Source organism: Schistocerca gregaria, chromosome 8 (assembly GCF_023897955.1).
Source record: "Schistocerca gregaria isolate iqSchGreg1 chromosome 8, iqSchGreg1.2, whole genome shotgun sequence".
NCBI classification, from domain to species: Eukaryota; Metazoa; Arthropoda; class Insecta; order Orthoptera; family Acrididae; genus Schistocerca; species Schistocerca gregaria.
Genome location: NC_064927.1, coordinates 409244011 through 409267525, shown reverse-complemented (window position 1 = coordinate 409267525; position 23515 = coordinate 409244011). Strand labels below are relative to the sequence as shown.

The window sequence follows — 23515 nt, the reverse complement described above, 5'->3', positions numbered from 1 at the left end:
TTTATTTAACAGAGAGTCCCAAATTCTGTTCTGCTGCTACCATAACCTCCGTGGTAAATTAAGCCCTGCTGAAGCACAGTGCTACACGGCCTGTCTTGACAGCGAAGAGAACGGTCAAGTATCCACTAATCGTTACAAACATCTTTAAGGATAATGCTCTACCTGCGTTAGTGTTCAATTGGCATATGAGACGATTTTTTCTCTCTCTCTCTCTCTCTCTCTCTCTCTCTCTCTCTCTCTCTCTCTCACTCTCACTCTCACTCTCTCAAGAGGTTTTTTCGGCATGTTTCAGTCGACTAACGACAAGTAGATGCTGTATCGTGGATAACCTTATAACGCCAGTAATAGTTTGTACAATTCATTGCATAGTGTACTGTAGTAAGTTGTGGCTTGTTACTGCGCCGTACTTGCAATGTGAACGCAGTGCGACCTTGTAGGTGCCATGTACAAAACGCGCTTTTATTCCTATTTCAGTGTTTGGCAGGACTTCTAGCAAGTCATCCATGTAACAGTTTGTCATAGCATGTGTTCCTACTGTAATTAATCATGGTAGCCAATGAAAGAGCTTTCTACTTTGCTGCTTTTTTTCTTCTTTCTTTTATCAGCAAAGAGCACCAATCACCACAGTACTAGAGTCTGGGTCGCGCCAAAAAGAAATGAGGACATTCTGTGGTACCAGATATCTGACAAGAGAGGCAGACTCAAAGACATTGTTTATTAAGACGTTGCTTGGCTAAGTAAGGAATGTGTGACAAAAAATGAAAAAATATGTAAATCTGTTCTCCATCGTGGGCCATCGTATGATCCCGGTAAACGCGAGAAAGATCACGCGTTTTCAGTTGGTAATTTGTACAGTACTCACCCGCTCACTAATGCGTGTCTCGTCGCTTTTGCCTCGCTTCAATGTCGGCGCACGGATCACCTTGCTTCCAGCGGGTGCGCTCATATTTCACCGACGCGTTGTCTACCATCTATGCCTGCAACACAAGAAACCGCACACTGCTTAGAAATACGTCAGACAAATCATCTCAGCTTGCACATCACACCACAATTAGTAGAACGATTCTACGCAAACTGCACATAATGCCATAGAACTTCATTTTTACGCTGTCAGGATACTGTTTGGGTTGGGTTCGGGACATTCTCTAAAAATCAAGAGAGCATTCAGGTCAAAGTATCGATACTTACTTCTGATGAAAAGATAAGTGTAGATGCCCTACAGACTCGAATCTAGCTATCTCAGCTTTTGAAACCAATCTACAATAAAAAGAGCGAGTCTATTTTTACAAGTTTGAAATACAATAATCCAAGCGTTGTATTAAGCAAAGTATTTATTTTCATTAATGATTAAAATTTTTAGAATTATAAAACTAAAACATGAAATTACAAAACAGATTATCAGCGAAACTGCTGAATAAGAGCCAAAAATAAATAGATTAGGCCGGCCGGAGTGGCCGAGCTGTTCTAGGCTGCCTTGGGCATGGATGTGTATGATGTCCTTAGGTTAGGCAGGTTTAAGTAGTTCTAAGTTCTAGGGGGCTTATGACCTCAGATGTTAAGTCCCATAGTGCTCAGAGTCCTTTGAACAATTTGAAACTCATGTAGAGTGTCCCACTACATCTGTTTCTACTGAAAGAGGTTAGCTCAAAGTCCCAGAAAAGAGAAATTAACAAGTAAAACAAAACTCCTACAAACAAAAGACCTATATTTACAAATCAAAGTAACTTCATTGTCATCTGAAGCCAAAAGCAGTGGCTGTCCGCAGCTTGCACATGTGAACAGTCATAAAATGATAAGTGTTTAATTAAAGATTTATCACAACTCGTTTCATTAGCAGTTTCTTTCGTATGAGTTTTCATTTAGCCGGTTGGATTATTTCCGTTTCGTAAGAATGTCTTCTCGAGCCGTAGTAGTAAGCAGCTATAGTTTCGCTGTGGGTATGAAGCAAAGCATGATCACGTGGGTTTGAACTCGCGCGCACAGTTGTATCAGCGCCAGGAAGCCGCGAAGCGAGAGCAGTACGCGGCTGCACTCTAGCGGCAGCGTCACGAACTCTTCGAGAAGGCGGGAGCACTCGCTTCGGCAGCCGAGATAACATCTGGCGTGTCAGCGTAGGCAACACAGAAGGAGACAACGACCCTTCTCGTACTACGCGAAAATTACCCCCCCCCCCCCTGCCCGAGATGAAAGCAATTACCACTTCATTAACGGAGTCAGCAGTCTAGTTTCAAGCGTACAGGGCTCGCTACGCAGTTAGACAGGTGATCGCCGTATGTCTATGTCGGGGGTTGTCGAATAAGCTATCACAAGCTATTTTGTTAGGTGACAAAGTCAGTGGTCAGCTTGATCCGTATTGTCTCCTGGTTGGGCTCCAATGTAAGTAAGGCTTCTTCTGAACGACAATTCGGGCAACGTGCTACATATTTATTTAAGCGATTAATGATTTCTAACAAATGGGTCTCAAAGCCGGCATAAAATTAAGTAATGATTTTTTCAATTTTTTTGGTTTAGTTAATAGGTTAAAGTCTACAGTTCTAGCAAAGTCAACTGATTTCGGCCTCTGCTTTCAGTTATCTTAAGAATCGCCATAGAGGACGAAATCAGCTGATTGTGTTACACACGTACACTTTTGTATAAATATGACAGCCTTGTGAAGTAAAGGTCACGGGAGTTTTGATATGTTGGCCGACTGAGATAAGATACTGGACCTACATTCGGAAAGTGTTCAAACAGGAGTCCGGTTAAGTGATTTATGTTTTCAGTGGCAACCGTAAACGGCTAGAAGATAGTGATTCGACTGATTCTTGAACATGGTTACAGTTTACTTCCAAACACATCCCTGTGAAACCTGATTGTGTACTCCACCTCCAATAACCTCCACCGAAAGTTACATTTTAATCTTCGTTCCTTCATATTTACGAATAGAAATCAGAATTTCATGCAGTATTACATTCCCGGATTAGGGTTGCGGGTAGTGGGGAGAGAGAACGCCAACAGTACTATGTACTAGTAGCACACGTATTAGGAGTAGCAATTCAAAATCATTAACCGAAGAGACAGAATGAAATGAGCGAAATTATGATAAACGTAGAATTCAGTTAATTAGATTACAGACCCTTGCAAGGAGGAGGATTATGGTTTATTATCCTAAAATAACACCAGTATCGGAAAACTGCTGTAAAGGCACTGAAAAAGAAAACAATGGAATAGCGACGAAATGTGAGGAAATACACAAATAAAGATTTCAAAGCTGCTTGTAAAGTACAGCAAAGCTTTACGGAGCTCCAGAAAACACATGTTAAGGAAATGCAACATTGCCATCGCCCCTCTCCTTCCCCCCCTCCCCCCCTCCCCACACATATGCGCTCTCACACACTCACTCTTTCTCTCTCTCTCAACGAAATTGAAATCGAATGGAAACATATTGGAAAAGCTGGTGGCCTGATTTAACTGGAACCATCTATTCCATCGAAACGAAATGGAAGTGTCGTACCCTCTAATCCGTGGAACGCAGTGAAATGACATGTACTTACTCAACATACGACCCTTCAAGCGATAACACAGAACAAAATTGTAAATAACTGATCGACAGAAGAAACAATACACTGTCTGCTTGTAAGTGATGTCTCATCGCTAAAGCGGCAAAGTCTATACAATCTAAGAGAGGAAATCCTTTCATCATTCTAAGAAAACGTAAACGATAGAAAGCAGGCAACCGCATTCCACACACCTGTTTACTGGTCTCCCTCTTAAATTTATAACCTTCTGCCATCCTCCGTCCTTGCACTGCACTACTCCACTCCACTCCACAGCCAAATTAACTACAACTTGTTGCTGCACAATGTAGCCTGTCAACGTAAGACTTCTTTCATTCATGTTCTGTCATAATGCTCTTTTCTCCCCACTTCAACTCGGTACTTCATGCAGTACTATTTTCCCAAAAATTCTAGTCTCTTTTTGTCTGTACTGTTAATTGTTCATCTTTTACTTTCATGTAACGCAGCAGTTCAAACTCGAGCTTCCTGAAAAAGGCTTTCATACACTTAAATTTGTATTCATTATCCACATATATCTCTTTTTATGAAAGGCTTTTTTTACTATTGCCAATCCGCATTTTATATCTTCGTCGTCGGTAACTTTGCTGCCAACTAGTAAAATCCTTCTACTTTGTGTTACTCATTTCCTCATATAATTCGCTCAGTATCTGCAAGTCCTCTGCTGTTTGACACAATCACTATTCCATCGACAAGCCTTAATGCTGTTGTTAGTTCTCCCTGAACTTCCAGAATTCCTCCTTAGCTTCCTTAACTGACTGCTCTTTTCATACATTATGTAACCATATCTCACTTCCTTCTGAATTACTTCGTCCTTTTCATGACCTACGACGCAGAATTAGAGAGTGAAACTAGAGAATGAGATGTCTCCGTCTTAGTACACATTCCAGTAATTAATCACAATCACATCTACCATTTGGCCTCTCTCAAGAGCAAACAGCTGTATTAATACAATGAAGTTACGAACGCACTCTCATGCGGTTACTTGTTGAGACAGCTCAACCATAGAATGTCTCTTATAAGGGGTATAATCAGACCTACACCTGCTTTCTGCCCACCCATATTTGGCCACATACCACCTCCATATCTGTGGGGGTAAAGCGGACCTGTGCGGTAGTGCAAAGAACTACGGAAAAACTCTCACCTCCCTGCTCAGGGAGACATTCGAAACGTCAACAAAGCAAAGCTTCGCTCTCGTCACCCACGCCTGGAGACCACCAGGATGTTAGTTGACAACGACTTTAATATTACTGAGCGTTGAGACACACTTGGCAAATTGATGCGGCTACGGAAGAACTTGAGATGCCGTGCGGATCAACCAAGACTACCAGCCTTGCACTGCCATGCACAAGCTGGTGGGTCCTTAACCGAAGAATCAGTACTGGAAGGCATGCCGATCGCCAAGGGAAGTGGAAGAAAATAACTTTCCCAAGTTGTTGCTGTGCCACTTAAAAGCGGACGGTTCACTGTGTAGTTCTGAGAGCTTTCCCTGGCTATTCAATACAGTTCCTGGTGATGACGAAAGGATGAATAGACTACATTCATGACCTGGATATTAATTTGTAATTTGAGATGATTGTAAATATTTTTGTGACGTATCCACAAGCTAAATAAATAACAATCGTTACTTGGGGGCTGATTTCTTTCCAGCCAGTTCTAAGTGACTAGCTGAACAAAATAGAAAAGGAAGAGAAACAGCTACGTCATTTCGAAGATTTTATTCGCGCTGGGATCATTAACAGGCATCTGCAGGGTTTTTACGTCTGGTAGCCAAGCGAGTTTTGTGGTGTCACCGCAAGACACCACACTTGCTAGGTAGCAGCCTTTGAATCGGCCGCGGTCCGTTACTAAACGTCGGACCCGCGTGTCGCCACTATCAGTGATTGCAAACCCAGCGCTGCCATACGGCAGGTCTACAGAGACTCCCTAGCACTCGCCCCAGTTGTAGAGCCGACTTTGCTAGCGATGGTTCACTGCCTACATACGCTTTCATTTGCCGAGACGACAGTTTAGCATACCCTTCAGCTACGTCATTTGCTACTACCTAGCAAGTCGCCATATTCAGTTACTACGAATGTATTCTGAACAGATAAGATTGTGAATCATGTACCGCCAAGAGCGACGTTCATCATTAATGGATTAAAGTTCAGTATCAACTAATTCCGTCCGCCTTCTGAATTCTAATTCCTTGTCACGTTCCAGACATCATGTCAGTATAGTTCTTCCCTCCTCACGCCAACCTGCGTCAGCTAAAACGCGTGCATTTCGGCCTCCTCTAGTAACACGGTGTTGGCTCTTCTGCCAACACTACAAGTTTGACGTCCCATTGACAGCAAAAAGATTATTATTTGCCGTAGCCATTTTCAAGTCATGTCGAAAGAAACTGGAAACGCTTGCTTTCCGGAAGAGAATAAACTTTATCGCAGACTCCGTGCAAGAAATGCATGTGTGAGGTAACAGTTTTGCTTGTAGGCTTTTCTTTTTTCTCTAAGGAAAACTAGCTAGTTTCAGTTGTAATCTGCGTGTATTTTTCCGCAAGATGTGTAGATATCTTGTCAGCTACTGAAAGTGAGAGATGAGCCGATAAAACGACGCGAGAACCATCTAACCGTAAGCGATGGAACTTGAAAGAGATTCAGCGATAGTTTAATTTCGCAGCCACGGCGGCTTTATAAAAATGTTTCTGTTTATGTGCATAAAAATTATTAGTTTATTTAAATGTATAAAGGGCGTGGGAACACGGAAAACATACTTTGTTTTGTCAGACTTGATACAGATAAAAATCAAAGAAATTCAGGCGCCCTGTATTATACACACATTTTCTTTGTTGTCATGAGAGGTGAACATAGCAATTTCTTGAAGAACGCAATATAGTGAATGTTACTGAAAAGAACTACAGCCATTTACTTACCAGATTGCAGCCTGCTATTTCGAAAGAGTTCGATTACTCTTTTTCAATGATGTTTGCTGAAGTTGAAGACTAGCAGCGTTGCATGTCGTCATAATTAGTACTAATACCAGTTTCTCCCAACTGACGTCCTGAAGGCCCAAGGACACGCCATTCGGCTGCCTAACTTAAACTGGAGCGGTCGGCGGCGGCCAGCACGCACGACCTCGTGTACCGCCCGCCCACAGGCGGACAAAGACGCGACCCAACACCAACTCGCCGTGCCTTCGCTAAGAGCGTTCTGACTCACGTCAGTGGTGACCATTCGAGGGCAATAAATATCAGAGATTTGTTTCTAAAAATTCATCTTTACACTAGCCCCCTTTTTAAGGATGTACGTTCTTCGCAACGTCCCGGACATTTACAAGAGCAAGAATTGTCAAGTTGATACAATAAGAGAACAGCTCAGGGCAAGTAAGTCCAGCAATTAAAGAATAAATGAAAGAATACATAAACATAATGATGTTTACTGATGATTACGCTATTATTCAACAAACTGATGATGATCTTCAGAGATCTGTTCATTGTCTCCAACAGATCTGCTGGGAGTATAACATGAAAATATTTTTGCTAACAGACGTAGTGAGCAAGTGTCCCACTTCCAATATCTGGTCTGTGGCACATCTCATTACATCGATCTCAAACTGAATAAGTTCCATGCCATGTTTGGAGCAACCCGAAGAACATTATATGGGAAAACGATAAAAGAAACAAGAGGGACATTTTATAAAGTGATTACTGCACCAGGTTTGCTTTACGGCTCAGAGATACTGGTGAAGAGTGTTGAACATTAAAGTAAAACAAGAAGTTCAGAAATGCGTTTCCTGAGGTCCGAATAAGGCTGCACGACATTGCACAAGTTTAAAAATGACAGTCTGCGGAGAGAAGTGAGTATTTTTGAAATAGAAGATAGAATCGATGAAAATAAAGATAGATAGCTCTTACACCATACGCGAATATAGCAACAAATGTGGTTTTAGCATAATACATGATAGTGGAAGAACGCTGGAAGACGAACGATACATTGGCAACAGCTTCCTCTGTGATGGGAACAGGCTGCAGAAGAAGAAGAAGAAGAAGAAGAAGCTAGTAAAGACAGCCCCATTTGAAGAGCATTTTTACTGAAGAGCCGTCATTATATGTTTGGGAATAAGGAGAAATCGCAGATAAGGTCGAGCAAATACAGGAGATGCAGCAGTAATTCATAACGCAACTCAAGTACGTTTCCTGCGACAACTCCAAATGAATTTGTTGTGGTTAAACATAACATTTTTCTTAGCCAATTTCTTACACAATCAATCGAATATCCAACTGTAGTACTGTCCACTGATCGTTTTTCTTTTTCCGTTAAGCCTGAGTATGATGCACTTCGATCTCAAAAAATCCCCACTTCAGCTTCTTTTTCTTTGGAGTAGATTCATCCGAAGCAACCCATTGTTTTGTTTCGTTGATTGGTTTCCGAAGTGTAATGAAGAATCCAGGACCCATAGACATTGAGACATTGACAAATCGACGCTTAAGTTGCTACTAACGCAGCTTCGAAGTTGAAAAGTTATACCAGTTTGTCGTCAGCTGTCAGTAATCGCGGCTCCCACCCGGCCGACATGACTTCCACCGCCAAAACGTCATATAAAACATTGGTTACTGTCCTGGCGTCACACCCACGGCTCCTGTTACTCCGCGTACTTTCGTCCGTTGTTCATCGACAGTCATGTCATTAACTTATTCAAATGGTTTCTTCGGTAGTCACATCTGCCGGCCTCTAGCACGATGCTCACAAAAACTGTTCGACCAAGTTTACATTCTTTGAACCAATCGATCAGTTGTCATCGATGGTGGAGGGTCAGAATAAGCATCACACAATTTCACTTTCTACTCCTCACAAGTCTTCCCGTTCAAAAGCTCCCAACGATACTGCACTCATTCAAGAAATGGGTTTCATGTCAAGAGTAACGTATAAATCAGTGTTATTTTTATTTCAGCGACAGCTAGCAGTTAGCACACGATAGTAACACCAACCTGTCTCATCAGTGGGATCTGTGTTTTTCAGCGACACTATGTTTTTATTTCTGTACTTTTTTTGTACATTTCTAAGTCGTCTCTATAAGAAACAATGTAATACTTGCTGAAGCTGGGCCAAAGGATTATTATTTCCTTCTCTGATCAATGAGTTTCATCTCCTTCATATATAAATAAAACATAAAATCGAGCTACGCAATAAACGGTTCAAATGGTACCTCTGTCTTCTGATACTCGAAGAGCTGGGAAAAGCACTAAACCAAGTAAGGCTCCACAAGTTATTTCGACACCTAAACTCAATGCTACGAAGAATTTTGGCACATTCGACATTATAGGATGGGGCAGCTGAATCACAGCATATTTCACTTTTGTTAATTTTAGCACAAAGCATACAGTCAACGTCGATTTAGTCAAAGTGAGCTATATAATTTCAGTTTCTTAATGAGCTAAACAAAGCGATTTCAAATACCTATACGGCATTATATCTTTTCCCAATCATGTTTTCACGAGTAACTACGCACTTTTGTATGAAGGACGAATGTGGGGTATCTTTTTCACTATAGAGTGGGAACGGATTACAAAGAGACAAAATTAGAGCCGTTTTCACAAAACTGTTCGCTTATCTTTGAAGAAACACTATACTTGGAATATTAAGCTTATTTCGATATGCCAAAAATTAGGATACGATTCAAATTTGAACTCAAATGTTGACCCTATACACGATAATCTATAAAATTCCAATTTCTTTCCTTCAGGAAGGTTCAACTCGACGAGTTTTCTTTTTACGTTCTAGTAAATTCCTGCAACAATAAAAAAATGTTCAGATAAAAAATGTTCAGATAAAAAAACGTTCAGCTAAGAAATGTTCAGATAAAAAAAATGTTCAATTTTGAGAGCTCTATTCAAAGATGCTAACTGTGAACAACCCATCTCCCGGTTTCTAACAGATGCTATGTAGTAGAAGGTTCACAATTCAGGCCGTTCTTAAAGGGTTACCTAAAATGCAATCCAAAACTTTCGATGTGCTCAGTAAGGTTCCGCGTTGTAGATTTTTTGTGAAAACGTCAGCGTAAAATCATAACAAGTATTTAATATTAATATGTAATTAAATTATCATCTCTTAATACAATGGTTACACGGCGTAGTATAATGGTTAGAGGATAAATGGCGTTATTGGCCGGGAGACACACTCTCTGACTTTTCGTGCGCCTGGTGCAAGCCTTTCTACCTGACGTCACTTGGGCGACTTGTGCATCCATGATGATGATGATAAAATGAAGTGATGACGACCACACAAAAATTCAATCCCTGAGCGAACAAAGTGTACGACCCGCTCGCGAATCGAAGTCGCGAACACGCCGTCTTGAGGTAGCGAGGTTAAGTACTAGACTAGCCCACGAGCTGGCGACGTTACATGACAGATAAGTGACAAGTTTGTACTATCGTTGGCCGTTATATGCCCGATGCGCCAGCTACGGAATCGCTGTGCGCCGCGTTTCATCTCGTTTTTGACGCTGTCGCAGGTCTCGATTCTCTCGGGCCAGGACTTTTTAGGCTTCCTGGATTCCTTTCGACGCGAGATTTTCAATTTCGTAGTTCCCAAGCATATGAGACGACATCTTTCATTGTTTTGCAGCTTTCAAATTAATAGTACTGGTTTTCCCTCATATTCCGGCAAATCTTTTTATTCCGTAACAAAGACACACATGCACCGACGTGGCAAGATGACGTCACAGGACAGACATGATCTATCCGTTGGGATGTCAACCACTGTTTACGCATTAGCAGTCTCGTAGTTATTAGCGATTCAAATCTGACCGTATTTTGCAATCAAGGAGGTTCGAACGAAGTACGAATAGGCAATTACACAGAAAAATAAATTTAAAAAAGTATTCTTCTCGAGGAAAGGAGCTGTTACGGTAGGCCTGGGACAACAGAATATCCTAAGAAGTCGTTCAGGCGCATTTTCTCTATTGCTTCGGCAGATACTGGCATATTCATTTCTGCACTTTGTAGACGGTTTCAGCCTAAACAGATACTTCTCAACAAGTGTTTCCTGCGTCGGCCATTGTCACCTTAAAACGTCTATTCTTAGTTACATTAAATGGAATTTTATGAGCTCATTCGAAACACTGGTTCCATATTAAACAAGAGCAATATTCGGATTAACGATGTGCATTAAAATCGACCACAAAACAGGAAAAAGAGCCAGTACTTCAGCAGCGATTGAATAACAGATTTTAACATACAGGGGGAGTAGACAAGTTTAAAAGTAACGCAGTGCTTTTCATCATGGATGAGTGCTGTTTGGGCTGCCTGTACTAACCTGCTGCAGAATTCTTTTTGCCATCGTGTGTCTTTGCGACAAGATTACGTAGTAACTACTTTGTTTGTTGAGGAATGGGTAACGTGGTTCTCAGGCATACTGATAGCTACTCTGGACAAGAAAGAAGGCGCCCTTGTGTACATACATTTCTGTCTGCAATACATCGAATTCTAGGAACTGGTGATTTGTGTCCAGAGAAACAATATCGAAAATGCCTTGTGCGAAATCCGAACAATACTGTATCGCTGGAAAAGTACACGTAAATCAAAATATCAGTATAAAAGTGGTCGCTAGAAAATTTAACAGTCTGGTGCATCGTACTGAACTAAAAACTATAAAGAGGGGGGACCTGTGGAGGACAAGGGTAATCTGCAAGTATTTTGTAAGTGGACATTAAATTATAATTTCCACATTTGACAGTTCAGAGACGAGTCGACAAATCGCAACACAGATGTGCAGTACTGCGACACATTTCATTCGGCCACGCAAAGCACCCGAAGATGCCGTGTCAGCAGTCGTGACAAATTAATCAGAGGAGGGTATTCAAAGTGGAAATGTTCCAAACAGAAAAATATACTACAGGTATTCATTTGTACCGCAAGGTTATACAAATACGCAATTTACTACGGTAATATAAGTAGAAGGTTGTGACAAGCAAGAAAATAACCTTGGCGAGATAACGGTAGCATAAGCAGTTCCGGGCAACCCCGACCTTTGCCAGGCGTCGAACCAGTAATTCTGGCTACAGGCGCAGCGCGGTACAAGAGCAGAACGTGACCGAGGCCTGGGCTGTAAAATACTCTGTCTGCAGGACACAATTCTCAGCACCACAGTCTCAGGCGGGAACAATAGTCAGGCAGAAACTGCTGACGCGTGCGGCGGAAGGACGGGACAAAGATGGCCTTTCCTGACGCCTCTATTAGTCGATGGCATCAATCGCATCCGAAACGCCACAACATCCAGGCCGGAGAAGCACCCCCCACCCCCTCCCCCCGATATTGTTAACCAGCTCCGACGTCCACAATACCCAAATGTATATAGAGCAATGCTAATTCTCGAGAGACGATAAAACAACGTAAAGTTTGAAGAACAGATCAAGGCACCAGTTTTATGTGAGTGCAGAATAAACTTCAGACATGACACAGAAGAAATGATTGAGATTTGCTGGGCACCTTACGGGGCTGAACGAAAACCTGTTGACCAACAAGACATAGAACCCAATACGCTTAAAAGTGAACAAATGAATGAATGAATAAAATCAAGTAGAAGAGGACAGTGATTGGATAAATGGGAAAGAGAGCAGGATACATCCAGCTCTAGGGAAACGGTGGAAGATTGAAAATGAGCTGAAACGACGATCGAAATTAAGATGACGAAGCAGAGTGACCTGAAGCACCGAGAAAGTTAAAGGTAGTGACAAAGAAGGATGACATATTTAACAGCTAACTCGTGATCCTGAAAGGTTGAAACTCTACGCCGGCCAGGGTGGCCGAGCGGTTCTAGCGGCTACAATCTGGAACCGCGCGACCGCTACGATCGCGGGTTCGAATCCTGCCTCGGGCATGGATGTGTCTGATGTCTTTAGGTTAGTTAGGTTCAAGTAGTTCTAAGTTCTAGGGGACTGATGTCCCATAGTGCTCAGAGCCATTTGTGTGTGTGTGTGAAACTCAAACAATAAATAAAACTGCAATACAGAGCGATTTAAGTACATCAGAGCCATCTGTCCACTCCATGACCATACTGGCGTCGAAACTTCCTGGCACATTAAAACTGTGTTTCATATCAGCGCACACTCCGCTGCAGAGCGAAAATCGCATTCTGGAAAGATTCCCCAGGCTGTGGCTAAACCATATCTCCGCAATATCCTTTCTTCCAGGAGCGCTAGTTCTGCAAGGTTCGCAGAAGACCTTCTGTGAAGTGTGGAAGGTAGGAGACGAGGTACTGGCAGATTGAAGCTGTGAGGACGGGTCGTGAGTCGTGCTTGGGTGGCTCAGATGTAGAACACTTGCCCGCGAAAGGCCAAGGTCCCGAGTTCGAGTCTCGGTCCAGCACACAGTTTTAATGTGCCAGGAAGTTTCATATCAGCGCACACTCCGCTGCAGAGTGAAAATCTCATTCTGGAAACATCTATACCTATCGGAAGAACGGGCATACTGTAGCTATCTTACAGTAAAGTGTCAAAATTTAACATAACCCTACTTCCTCCAGCTCATACAAAGTGAGCAAACAACTTATAAAAGCACTATTTGTTCATGGTTTTTTGACAGTTTTGCAGCTTGGGCGGCAGTTATTTGAATAATTAACCACAGAAAATGGGTCGAATAATAACTGCCCATTATTTAGACATTTATCTAGGAAGGCCATTTTCCAGTTTACGAAAATCTTTATCCATTATTAAGTTACACCGGAAATACCGTTGTTTTTGGGTATCAAAAGTACCAATCGTGAGAATGACCGCTTCTACAATTTTTACTTACGATGAATCGTCGAAACATTTAAGGGATGTTCTTAAGGTGACATTCTCGGGGATATTATCCGTTACCGAGATGCAGAGTTTCAAACTTACCATATTTATGTACATAAAATATGAACGTAATATCCTGTCTGGGCCGTAAATGTTGTTTTAATTGACTCAGTGAACATTTAGAAAGTGTTCTGAGGTCACCAACCGATGTCTTTAGTCGCCATCTTTTCAACAATAAAACTTCATTACGTGCTGTCTCCGTGTAATGGACTCTTCACGCCTTCACAGTCTGTCTTGACCTGGGAATTATTCGATCGTGCCACCAGGCAGACTAAGCACCTTACAAAAAATTATTTTCTTATACGAAACTTCTTCACATGTTTTTGTATGCTGTAAATATGGCCTATAAATGTAGTGAAATTTTATGTCAAGTATTGTAAAGTAAACTTACGTTTGATGGGAGACAAATTTTTCTTCACCTTATATTATGCATACTTATTTGTTGTTTATATGTGACAAAGTACACAAACTGTCAAAACTTTACAGACCTACAGAATTCGTTTTATACAAACAGTATACACACTTCTGTAACAGAGAAAAGAAGGTGACCAGCTGAAAAATATTCCTGTGGGAGCACAAAAAACCGAATGAGTTCCTTTTTAGAAGACTGACAGAAAAGCGGGGAACCATTGTCTCAGTTCTCATTCCAACTTCCTCAAAACAAATTTTGGCATGCGAGTATATTCCCGTTTTTTTATATTGAAAAAGAATAGCAGGCAATGAGAGTGACGGTGGAAGAGACAGAAATTAGCGACAGCGGGAGAGGAAGAGAGAGGACAGAGTGGTGGCGGGAGAGAGGATGTGGCAGAGAAAGAGATGTGGATGAATACAATAGTAGTGGGAGCCAAAGCGACGAGAGAGAGAGAGAGAGAGAGAGAGAGAGAGAGAGAGAGAGAGAGACGACCATATATGAGCTGGGGGGGGTCTGGAGCCCCTCTTCTCAGACTGGTTACGTTTAACTCAAAAAAATTTGTCCACGTTCCCCCATCCCCTATAGCCAAGTGTTAAAGTTTCCTTGACTACGATTCAAAACTCTGAGCAAGCCATCGCCTTGGACTTGTGTGGAGAGGAGACAGTGGCTGTTGAAGAGAAAGATAGCAGACTGTAAGAGAGAGAGAGAGAGAGAGAGAGAGAGGCAGTGACAACTGGTGAGAAAAGGAATGGAACAAAATAGGAGAAGACAGTGGTAAGGAAGAGAGAGAGAAAAGGAAGAAGGCAATGACAATGGGAGAGAGAGAGAATGTGTGTGTGTGTGTGTGGGGGGGGGGGGGGAGACAGCAAAAAGTGCCTATGGGAGGAAAAACAAATCAGTGAGAGGAAGAAATACACAGACAGTGCCAGTAAGAGAGATGCTGAGTTTGAAGGCTTACTTACAGAGAGAGACAAAGGGAAAAACATTTAGGATATTCTGTGTTGAAAGGGCGCGAATATTTTCGCATGGCAAAATTTTTGGTGAGGAAGACGGAAAGAGGATTGAAGTAGCTGGTTCCCCAATTTTCTGTCAGAGTCTTTTAAAGAGCAGCATATTCGGATTTTCCAGCACGTGGACGTTATTACTGACTGTTGAAATTATGACAGCAAGAGAGTCTGATAAAGATGTCCTAAAGCACTTTCCACCTTGAATGGAAAAATAAATTTAGCTTCACTTTTCCTTATGTTTTCGCACCATTTCGCACTTCACACAGAAATAGAAAAAATATAGGTAAAGAAGAGGTATTTCGGATATCAAAACCCACAAACCAGTGAGCTAAATGGCTTTCAATTATTTCCTCTTAAATAACTAGATAACGTTTCAGTTGCGTGTGTGTACCGTCAAAATTTAACATTTATGTTCCACATTTAACTTTACGTACAGATCAGAGACGACATCTGGGGCCTTAATTCACTCTCCCTCACACACAACAAAAATAATCTCAGTTAAGACACAAAAGAATTAAAGATATTGGCTGTGAGCGGGCATTATTTGAACTCAGTGGGTTGGTTGGTTGGTTGATTGAGGTTGAAGGGACCAAACAGCAAGGTCATCAGTCCCTTGTTTCAAATGTGGTACATTCAGATAGTTTGACATCTCAGAAAAGTCAGAACGATAAAAGGGAAAAGGCTGAAAAACGTAAAAGTGCAGTCGTGTCGTCAATGGTAAAAACAAAATGAGGTAAGTCAGCAAGAGAGCGACCCCAAAGCTATGCTAGAGGCAGGAAATATACCACCTCTGAAGCAGCAGAGGCAATACCACCTGCGACTTAAAAGCGTTCAACCGCTAGAATGTAGAAGTGCGTATACCCGGGTAAAGGAGACTAACCAATTCTAAAAAGTGATAAAAACAGATTGAAAGGGGAAGAAAGAGGATCTTGGCCGGGGAGGGGAGCCGGGAATCTACACACACAGCTTACAGTGAACTCAGTGGGGAAAGTTGGAAATTCGAAACCAGGTCTCCTCCTTACTAGGCAGATGCTCTGACACTAAGCCATACGGACACAATGGTCAATACAACTGCACATGGCTTACCCTAAGACGCCTCTCGTCAGACGCAAGTTCGCAACTTATCAAGACACAGCTGATGTAGGGCCCCTTGCCAGTATCCTCATTAGTCGCAATATTTCACCAATTCCCGTAAGTCTACGAGCGTGATATATAAAACAATTTCTTTTGCTTCATAATTAATGCAGAAAATTACACTGAAAATGTTGCACATGTACCTTCTTCCGACGCACCAGAATGAGCGAAAGTATCACATTATTAAAAAAATTTTTGCTATGAAGAAACAAAGGCTTCATTTTTCTCATCCGTGACCTGGTTCATACCTAATACAAGCTACGGACACTTAAGTTACCTTTCCGCTGACATGCTGCCATCTGGCAGTCGCTGATAGTACTCCTCTCCTCCTCAACTGGTGATTCCCATTTTGGCCGCCACAAGTCCTCACAAATGTGTTCTTTCAAATTCGCTAGGCCAAGCGAATTAGCAAGTGCTTGCGGAAACAAAGTAGCGACATGCAACAGTTTAGTCTCATCAAACTTCTCACGCACGACAAAAGCAAACGAAACGATCTTACAACCAAACTGATTTCAACAATCCGCGTTTGGGAGAGGGCATAGCTTGTTACGACAGATGTTTGGGCGCCACAACGAACAGTAAAGACAAAAATATAAATCTACATCTACATCTACATCCATACTCCGCAAGCCACCTGACGGTGTGTGGCGGAGGGTACCCTCAGTACCTCTATCGGTTCTCCCTTCTATTCCAGTCTCGTATTGTACGTGGAAAGAAGGATTGTAGGTATGCTTCTGTGTGGGCTCTAATCTCTCTGATTTTATCCTCACGGTCTCTTCACGAGATATACGTAGGAGGGAGCAATATACTGCTTGACTCTTCGGTGAAGGTATGTTCTCGAAACTTCAACAAAAGCCCGTACCGAGCTACTGAGCGTCTCTCCTGCAGAGTCTTCCACTGGAGTTTATCTATCATCTCCGTAACGCTTTCGCGATTACTAAATGATCCTGTAACGAAGCGCGCTGCTCTCCATTGGATCTTCTCTATATCTTCTATCAACCCTATCTGCTGCGGATCCCACACTGCTGAGCAGTATTCAAGCAGTGGGCGAACAAGCGTACTGTAACCTACTTCCTTTGTTGTCGGATTGCATTTCCTTAGGATTCTTCCAATGAATCTCAGTTTGGCATCTGCTTTACCGACGATCAACTTTATATGATCATTCCATTTTAAATCACTCCTAATGCGTACTCCCAGATAATTTATGGAATTAACTGCTCCCAGTAGCTGACCTGCTATTTTGTTGCTAAATGATAAGGGATCTATCTTTCTATGTATTCGCATCACATTACACTTGTCTACATTGAGATTCAATTGCCATTCCGTGCACCATGCGTCAATTCGCTGCAGATCCTCCTGCATTTCAGTACAATTTTCCATTGTTGCAACCTCTCGATACACCACAGCGTCATCTGCAAAAAGCCTCAGTGAACTACCGATGTCATCCACCAGGTCATTTATGTATACTGTGAATAGCTACGGTCCTATGACACTCCCCTGCGGCACACCTGAAATCACTCTTACTTTGGAAGACTTCTCTCCATTGAGAATGACATGCTGCGTTCTGTTATCTAGGAACTCCTCAATCCAATCACACAACTGATCTGACAGTCCGTATGCTCTTACTTTGTTCATTAAACGACTGTGTGGAACTGTGTAAAACGCCTGGCGGAAGTCAAGAAACACGGCATCTACCTGTGAACCCGTGTCTAAGGCCCTCTGAGTCTCGTGGACGAATAGCGCGAGCTGGGTTTCACACGACCGTCTTTTTCGAAATCCATGCTGATTCCTACAGAGCGAACGATACTATAGTTCAATTCAATTATCTTGGTGGCTCGCGCATGCCCGCCCAGGTGCGGGGGATTGCTGCGTTGCCAGTTGCACGCGCCGAGAGAAGCTGCGCCATAGTATAGTATAGTTCGCAAATTTACGTTTAGGGTGGAGCACGCAGTTCATGGAGTAAAGCCACCACGGCCGCATTAACCCTTTTGCTGCATTCCGCGCTGTGCGCGATTTTGTCATCATTGCACTGCTCGCCTGTGCAGATACATGGTATTCAGACTGCTTTGACACACTTATTCTATTTCACAAAAACTATTTGGCCCAAAAATTTGATTTTTACACATCTTCTTGACTGATACCTTTCCCCCCATAAATGACTTCATTTTGTTTCGATGTTCAACGCAGTTATTGTGCAGCATTAAATGTAGTAAACCACTGCATGGAATTTTGAAGAGTTTGCAGAGGTAAAAGTCCACAGCGTATACTTTCCGTATGGTCGATTTTAGCTGCCACTAGAAATTTCAAAAAATTACAGTGAAACGAATAAAATTCATGAAGTACGACACTTCGATATTGTTTTTAAATAAAGAAAATATTAAGTATCGAACAAGATTTCAACTCGGAATCGTGTGCTTAACAGCCAAATCTGTAAATCTCATTTTGTTCTCTTTTCATCGTTGTATCGCTCGGGGCGGACGTCGTAAAACATCCGTTTAAGTTCGTTGGTTGATCGATTAACTCAGCTTTTTATTACAGAGGCCAGCTAACCCTCTGACCGAACACGCTGAGCTACAGCTACCGTGCCGGCTAACCGATTCCAATTTTGTTCTGTCGTTCGTTGACTTTGTTCGGAGCGGACGTCCGATGACACCCGTTTAGATTTTTCGTTGATCTATTTACTCAATTTTTTGTTACAGAGGGGAGCTAACCCTCTGACCGAACACGCTGAGCTACCGTGCCGGCGCTCGTCGTTCAACAGAAAACCTGGAGTACTTTAAAGAATCAAGCAAAATACAAACACTATTTGTACGACTATGAATTACTCACGTTTCGTCGAAGTACAACAGGAAATAAACAATTACCGCTGTTCTTTATTGCGAAAAAGCGATTAGTGAGAATGGATTTCCTTGCTATCGCCTGAATTAGGTGGCTTATTGCTTGTTTGGTTTAATTAATTAATAGAATATGAAACAGTTGGTATAAAGAAATGCTTTTTCCAAACTTTCTTTTATAGAAAGTCTGCTATCAAGACATTGCTTTTGTTCAGTTACTTTATTTACGACTGAACGTTTCTGAAACTGAAGACACTCGTCCCTGCTCTGCACTGCAGTCGAGCTCCGGCAACGTCGTTCTCTGTTCATTGGCAGACTGTGTTTTGTGACGTCAGATGCGCAGAACGAACCTAAACTCGGCCGCCGTCATAAATGACGCGCACTTTAGTCCCTCACAACAGGACAGCGGTTGTGTGGAGGGCGGGAGAGTGAAAGGATACACGAAATACGATAAGGTAGCTCGCTGGTAAAGATATGGACGCACGTATTGCGATGGTTCTCACAGAGCGCGAAGACCTGGTGACCTCTCCAACAGGCGGCCCCGTAGCACAGAGCCGCCGGCAGGGGCCGCGCTCTTCGCCGTCGGAGGCCTCTCACCGTCCTCGTATTTCACGCGCCACCTGTTCGGTTTATGAGACTTTTAACCGGCAATATCGCCAGCCTCCCTAGCCGATGGATACATAAATTGTCGGGCGCGCTTCCGTAATGCCTACCGGCGCATCCCGCGGCGGCACGAAACCGGTAAGCACACGAACCGCTATCCCAAAACCTGAACGCCTCCGGCAGAGAAATTGATACTGCAAACACCTGCCTTACCTAACGCCAATACGTGACGTTTTCGGTCTCGTCGTTGCCAATCTCTGAACGAATTTTTCGTAAGCGACAAAGAAAAAACTGCAAAGTGGGAGTGTCGATTTCGTATCTTTTGACAGTTTCTGAACAAACTAAAATATTTCGTTAATCTACTTATAAGGCCCTTATAAGTGATCAAATTTCTTTGGCAGAGTGGCTGTTTTCTTTCCTCAGGTTTCTCAAACAAGCGCGCATAAGTACAAACGAAGTTTGGCCAAATTATCCCCATTTCTGAAGCAGATCTCACTCTGTGTCTATCGCGTCGGGAAATATTCTGAAACTAGCGGAAATGGCTCCGAGTGCAGACAAAGCATTTATCGTACTGACCTTAGCACTCAGTCTAATGAAAATCTACTCAAGGAAATATTACACTCAGAACTTAATGATTACATCAACTTTCTCTGAATGGAAGAACTTTTAATGACTTGTTAGAATTATTTCTCCCTCAAATTGAAAAAAAAGACAGTGTTAGGCGAAAATCTATTTGTGTTTCTCAACTATTATCTAGAACTTTAAGATATCCGTCATGAGAAGCTGATTTCGAAGAATTAAAATTTTGTATCCTACATCGCACCTGAGAGACATTATGGGAACACATGAAGCAGTAGATCAAGCATTGAAAAACATTATTATTTTGTAGGATTCCGGAGTGTTCGTCGTTCGTACAATATTTAATTTTTACCTTTACGTCTTCGTGCGTGAATCTGGATGACAAATACGCATTATCTCAGCGATTTTGATAACCTGTGATCTTTTCTTTTTGTCCATACAAATCTTTAATCTCTTTTCCCACAATTGTGGGGGAGATAACCTGCAATAAAAAGCGCGGTGAAACATCTGTACGATCCGTCGTCTCCGTAGCCTGGAAAGCAACTGGGTTTTAAATGACGACCTAGAGTGTAAACGGTGAAACTTTGTGAAATCGGCCGTCAATCAGAATTTCTCTCTAACGCGTTGAACACACGCCTTGTTTGAAAAACACGTCAAACAAAGCCACACACTGACAAGTAATTTAACAAACATGCGAAATAGGACAAATTGTTTCATCGTCTAAGAAGGCCTATATTCGTATCCACAGTATCAATGGATTTCGCTCAGCGCAGTGTAATTTAGTGAAAAATGTTGGACTTTTGCTTCGAGATTTATCTTACATTACGAGACCGCTTCGAACCGCGGAAAATTTCAAATACTTGTGTAGATCGATGGCGTCGTCAAGCTGAGTACACGGCGCAGCGCTGGAATGTATTTATCTCAATTCTATTAATCCATCTCCTGTTTCTCCCTCTCCTTTGCTGTCCTGCAACTCTCCCTGTCCACGCCTCCGCCCCACTCTGTCCATCTCCTCCCGCCCCTCTCTGTGCCTGTCTGCTACACGTGTTGCGGACCGAGTTAGAAGCAATGAAGTAATAAATATAAACGTCCTAACGAAGTGCCTCATGCGACAGTTTTACTGCAAGAACGGCGAAAATGTAGCAAGCGAAATACGTTTTTTTCCTTTGATCATTTTGTGAGGGTTGTCAACAAGAACAGGTTTCGTAAAAGTTTGAAATTACGTGTAAAGTTTGTTGCGAGTCACTAAGGCCTCTCGTTCTCAAATACTGGATAGTGCGCGTAGTGCCAATACACCATGCAGTGTGTACAATATGCAACAAGCACTGTGAAATTATGGAAGTATTGAAGATTGTATAAGCATTGTATTCATTGTTTTAAATCGTATCATATACTACACACCAACTAAGAAAAGCATTTTCACTAATATGATAGAATTTCAAAAGTCAAACAATAAATAACTTGTTTGAAGAGAAAATGTTTTTTTTCTACAGCGCGTAATATTCATCAAATCAAGAACTACCGTGTACTACATGCTTTCTGAAGTAGCATATGTCCTTCCTCAGGGTTCCAGCTCTCAAGATCAGACAATATGTTTACATATGCGTCACCTGTCAGAGTGGTATCTAGACGTACCTAGACATCACTCCAACTGCAAACACCCTACACCATTATAGAGCTTCCACCATCTTGAACAGTCCCCTGCTGACATGCAGGGTCCACGGATCCCGTACACACACACGCCCGTCCGCTCGACAAAATCTGAAACGAGACTCGTCCGACCAGGCAACACGTTTCCAGTCATCAACAGTCCAGTGTCGGCGATGACGGGCCTAGACGAGGCGTAAAGCTTTGTGCGCTTCAGTCATCCAGGGTACACGAGTGGACGGAAGCTCCGAAGGCCAATATCGATGATGTTTCATTGAATGGTTCGCACGCTGACACTTGTTGATGGCCAGCATTGAAATTTGCAACAAGGGCTGCACTTCTGTCAAGCTGAACGTTTGTCTTCAGTCGTCGTTGGTCTCGTTCTTGCAGGATCTTTTCCCGGCCGCAGAGATGTCGGAGATTTGATGTTTTACCGGATTCTTGATATTCACGGTACACTTGTGAAATGGTCGTACGGGAAAATCGGCACTTCATCGCTACTTCGGAGATTTTGTGTCCCATCACTCGTGCGCCGATTATAACACCACGTTCAAACTCACTCAAATACTGACAACCTGCCATGATAGCACCAGTAACCGAACTAACAACTGCGCTGGACACTTGTTCTCTTATATAGGCGTTGCCGACTGCAACGCCGTATTCTGCCTGTTTACATGCCTCTGTATTCGAATACGCATCGTTATACCAGTTTCTGTGGCGCTTCAGTGTATCATACTTATGTACAGAAAATTTTTGTGCAACCGACAATAGGATAAATAACGCGCAGTCGGCAGTTTTTACAAAATGTCGCGCGACATTCCTGTACATGTTTCAGGAGCTAGAGCGCTTTATTTGGTGGTTCGCGTATTTATACTTGTGTAATACGAGAGAATGCAGCTTATTGATGGGCTGTATCAAAAATCTTACAAAAGCGATCGTTTTTGGTACGATTGTTGTGTAAAAGTGTCGGCAAAGCTGAGGTCGGGTTAAAACTATTACCTCCACTGCAAGACAAAGGATTTAAAGATGGCTTCATTATTATAGGAATAAAAATTTCCAATGATGGAATTAGCAAACTTAAAAAAAAAGAAAAGAATACACGAAAACAAGTATTTAACGTAAGGGGGAAGGAAACACTAGAGCACACTAGATTGCACATTGAAACTATACTGGCACTGTTGTCACCACAGATCCTTGCAAGTCTGTAATCAGAACAGCTTCTTGTTTCAACCCTAGATGTTAAGGATGAATGCCATTAATGATGACAAGGCAAAAAGCATAATATGTATTCGTGGACTGGCAGATCAATGCACTGTAGACATTGTGTAGGGATAAAAATCGTTTTAAAATATAGTGGGAACGCAACTTTCCTTGCTAGCAGAAAAATGTCTATTCTCCTGAAAGTAAACCGAGAATGTTTTATATAAGGCTGTCGTCGTGAAAAACTTCCGTATCAGACTACGTCTGTCGTGCTCTTCATGTACACAGATTCGACGGCGCACCTTCTCCCCAATGAGGAAGGAGAAAACGGAAAAAATGGTTCAAATGGCTCTGAGTCCTATGGGACTTAACTTCTGAGGTCATCAGTCCCCTAGAACTTTGAACTACTTAAACATAAGTAACCTAAGGACGTCACACACATCCATGCCTGAGGCAGGATTCGAATCTGCGACTGCAGCGGAGAAAACGGAGAAAAATGATAGAGGTACTGACAGCTTGAAGGCTATATGTGTCCATGCGGCTTAGTGTGTATAGCGTTGCTCGTGTAAGGTAAGGAATCGGGTCCAAGCCCAGCTGCAGCACACGATTCTAACCTTTCAAAAAGATTATCTTCCTGGAGTCGACGTAATGCCTCCGAGTGTTCAGCGCTGACCCATCACATACGAGTAGTGCGTGTTGATTTTATTACATTGGGCTGGCTATGTACCT

General features: G+C 42.4%; 1 protein-coding gene across 2 annotated transcripts in view; it reads right to left on the bottom strand.

The window, feature by feature from the left end:
• LOC126285454 (mitogen-activated protein kinase-binding protein 1) overlaps positions 1 to 23515 on the bottom strand; it is an 855827-nt gene that overhangs the window by 410386 nt on the left and 421926 nt on the right. For both annotated transcript variants that reach the window (XM_049984852.1, XM_049984851.1), the window contains exon 2: positions 863 to 977. In XM_049984852.1, the coding sequence (XP_049840809.1) occupies positions 863 to 946 (84 nt within the window). In that variant the 5' untranslated portion in view covers positions 947 to 977. The remainder of the gene's footprint in view (positions 1 to 862; positions 978 to 23515) is intronic.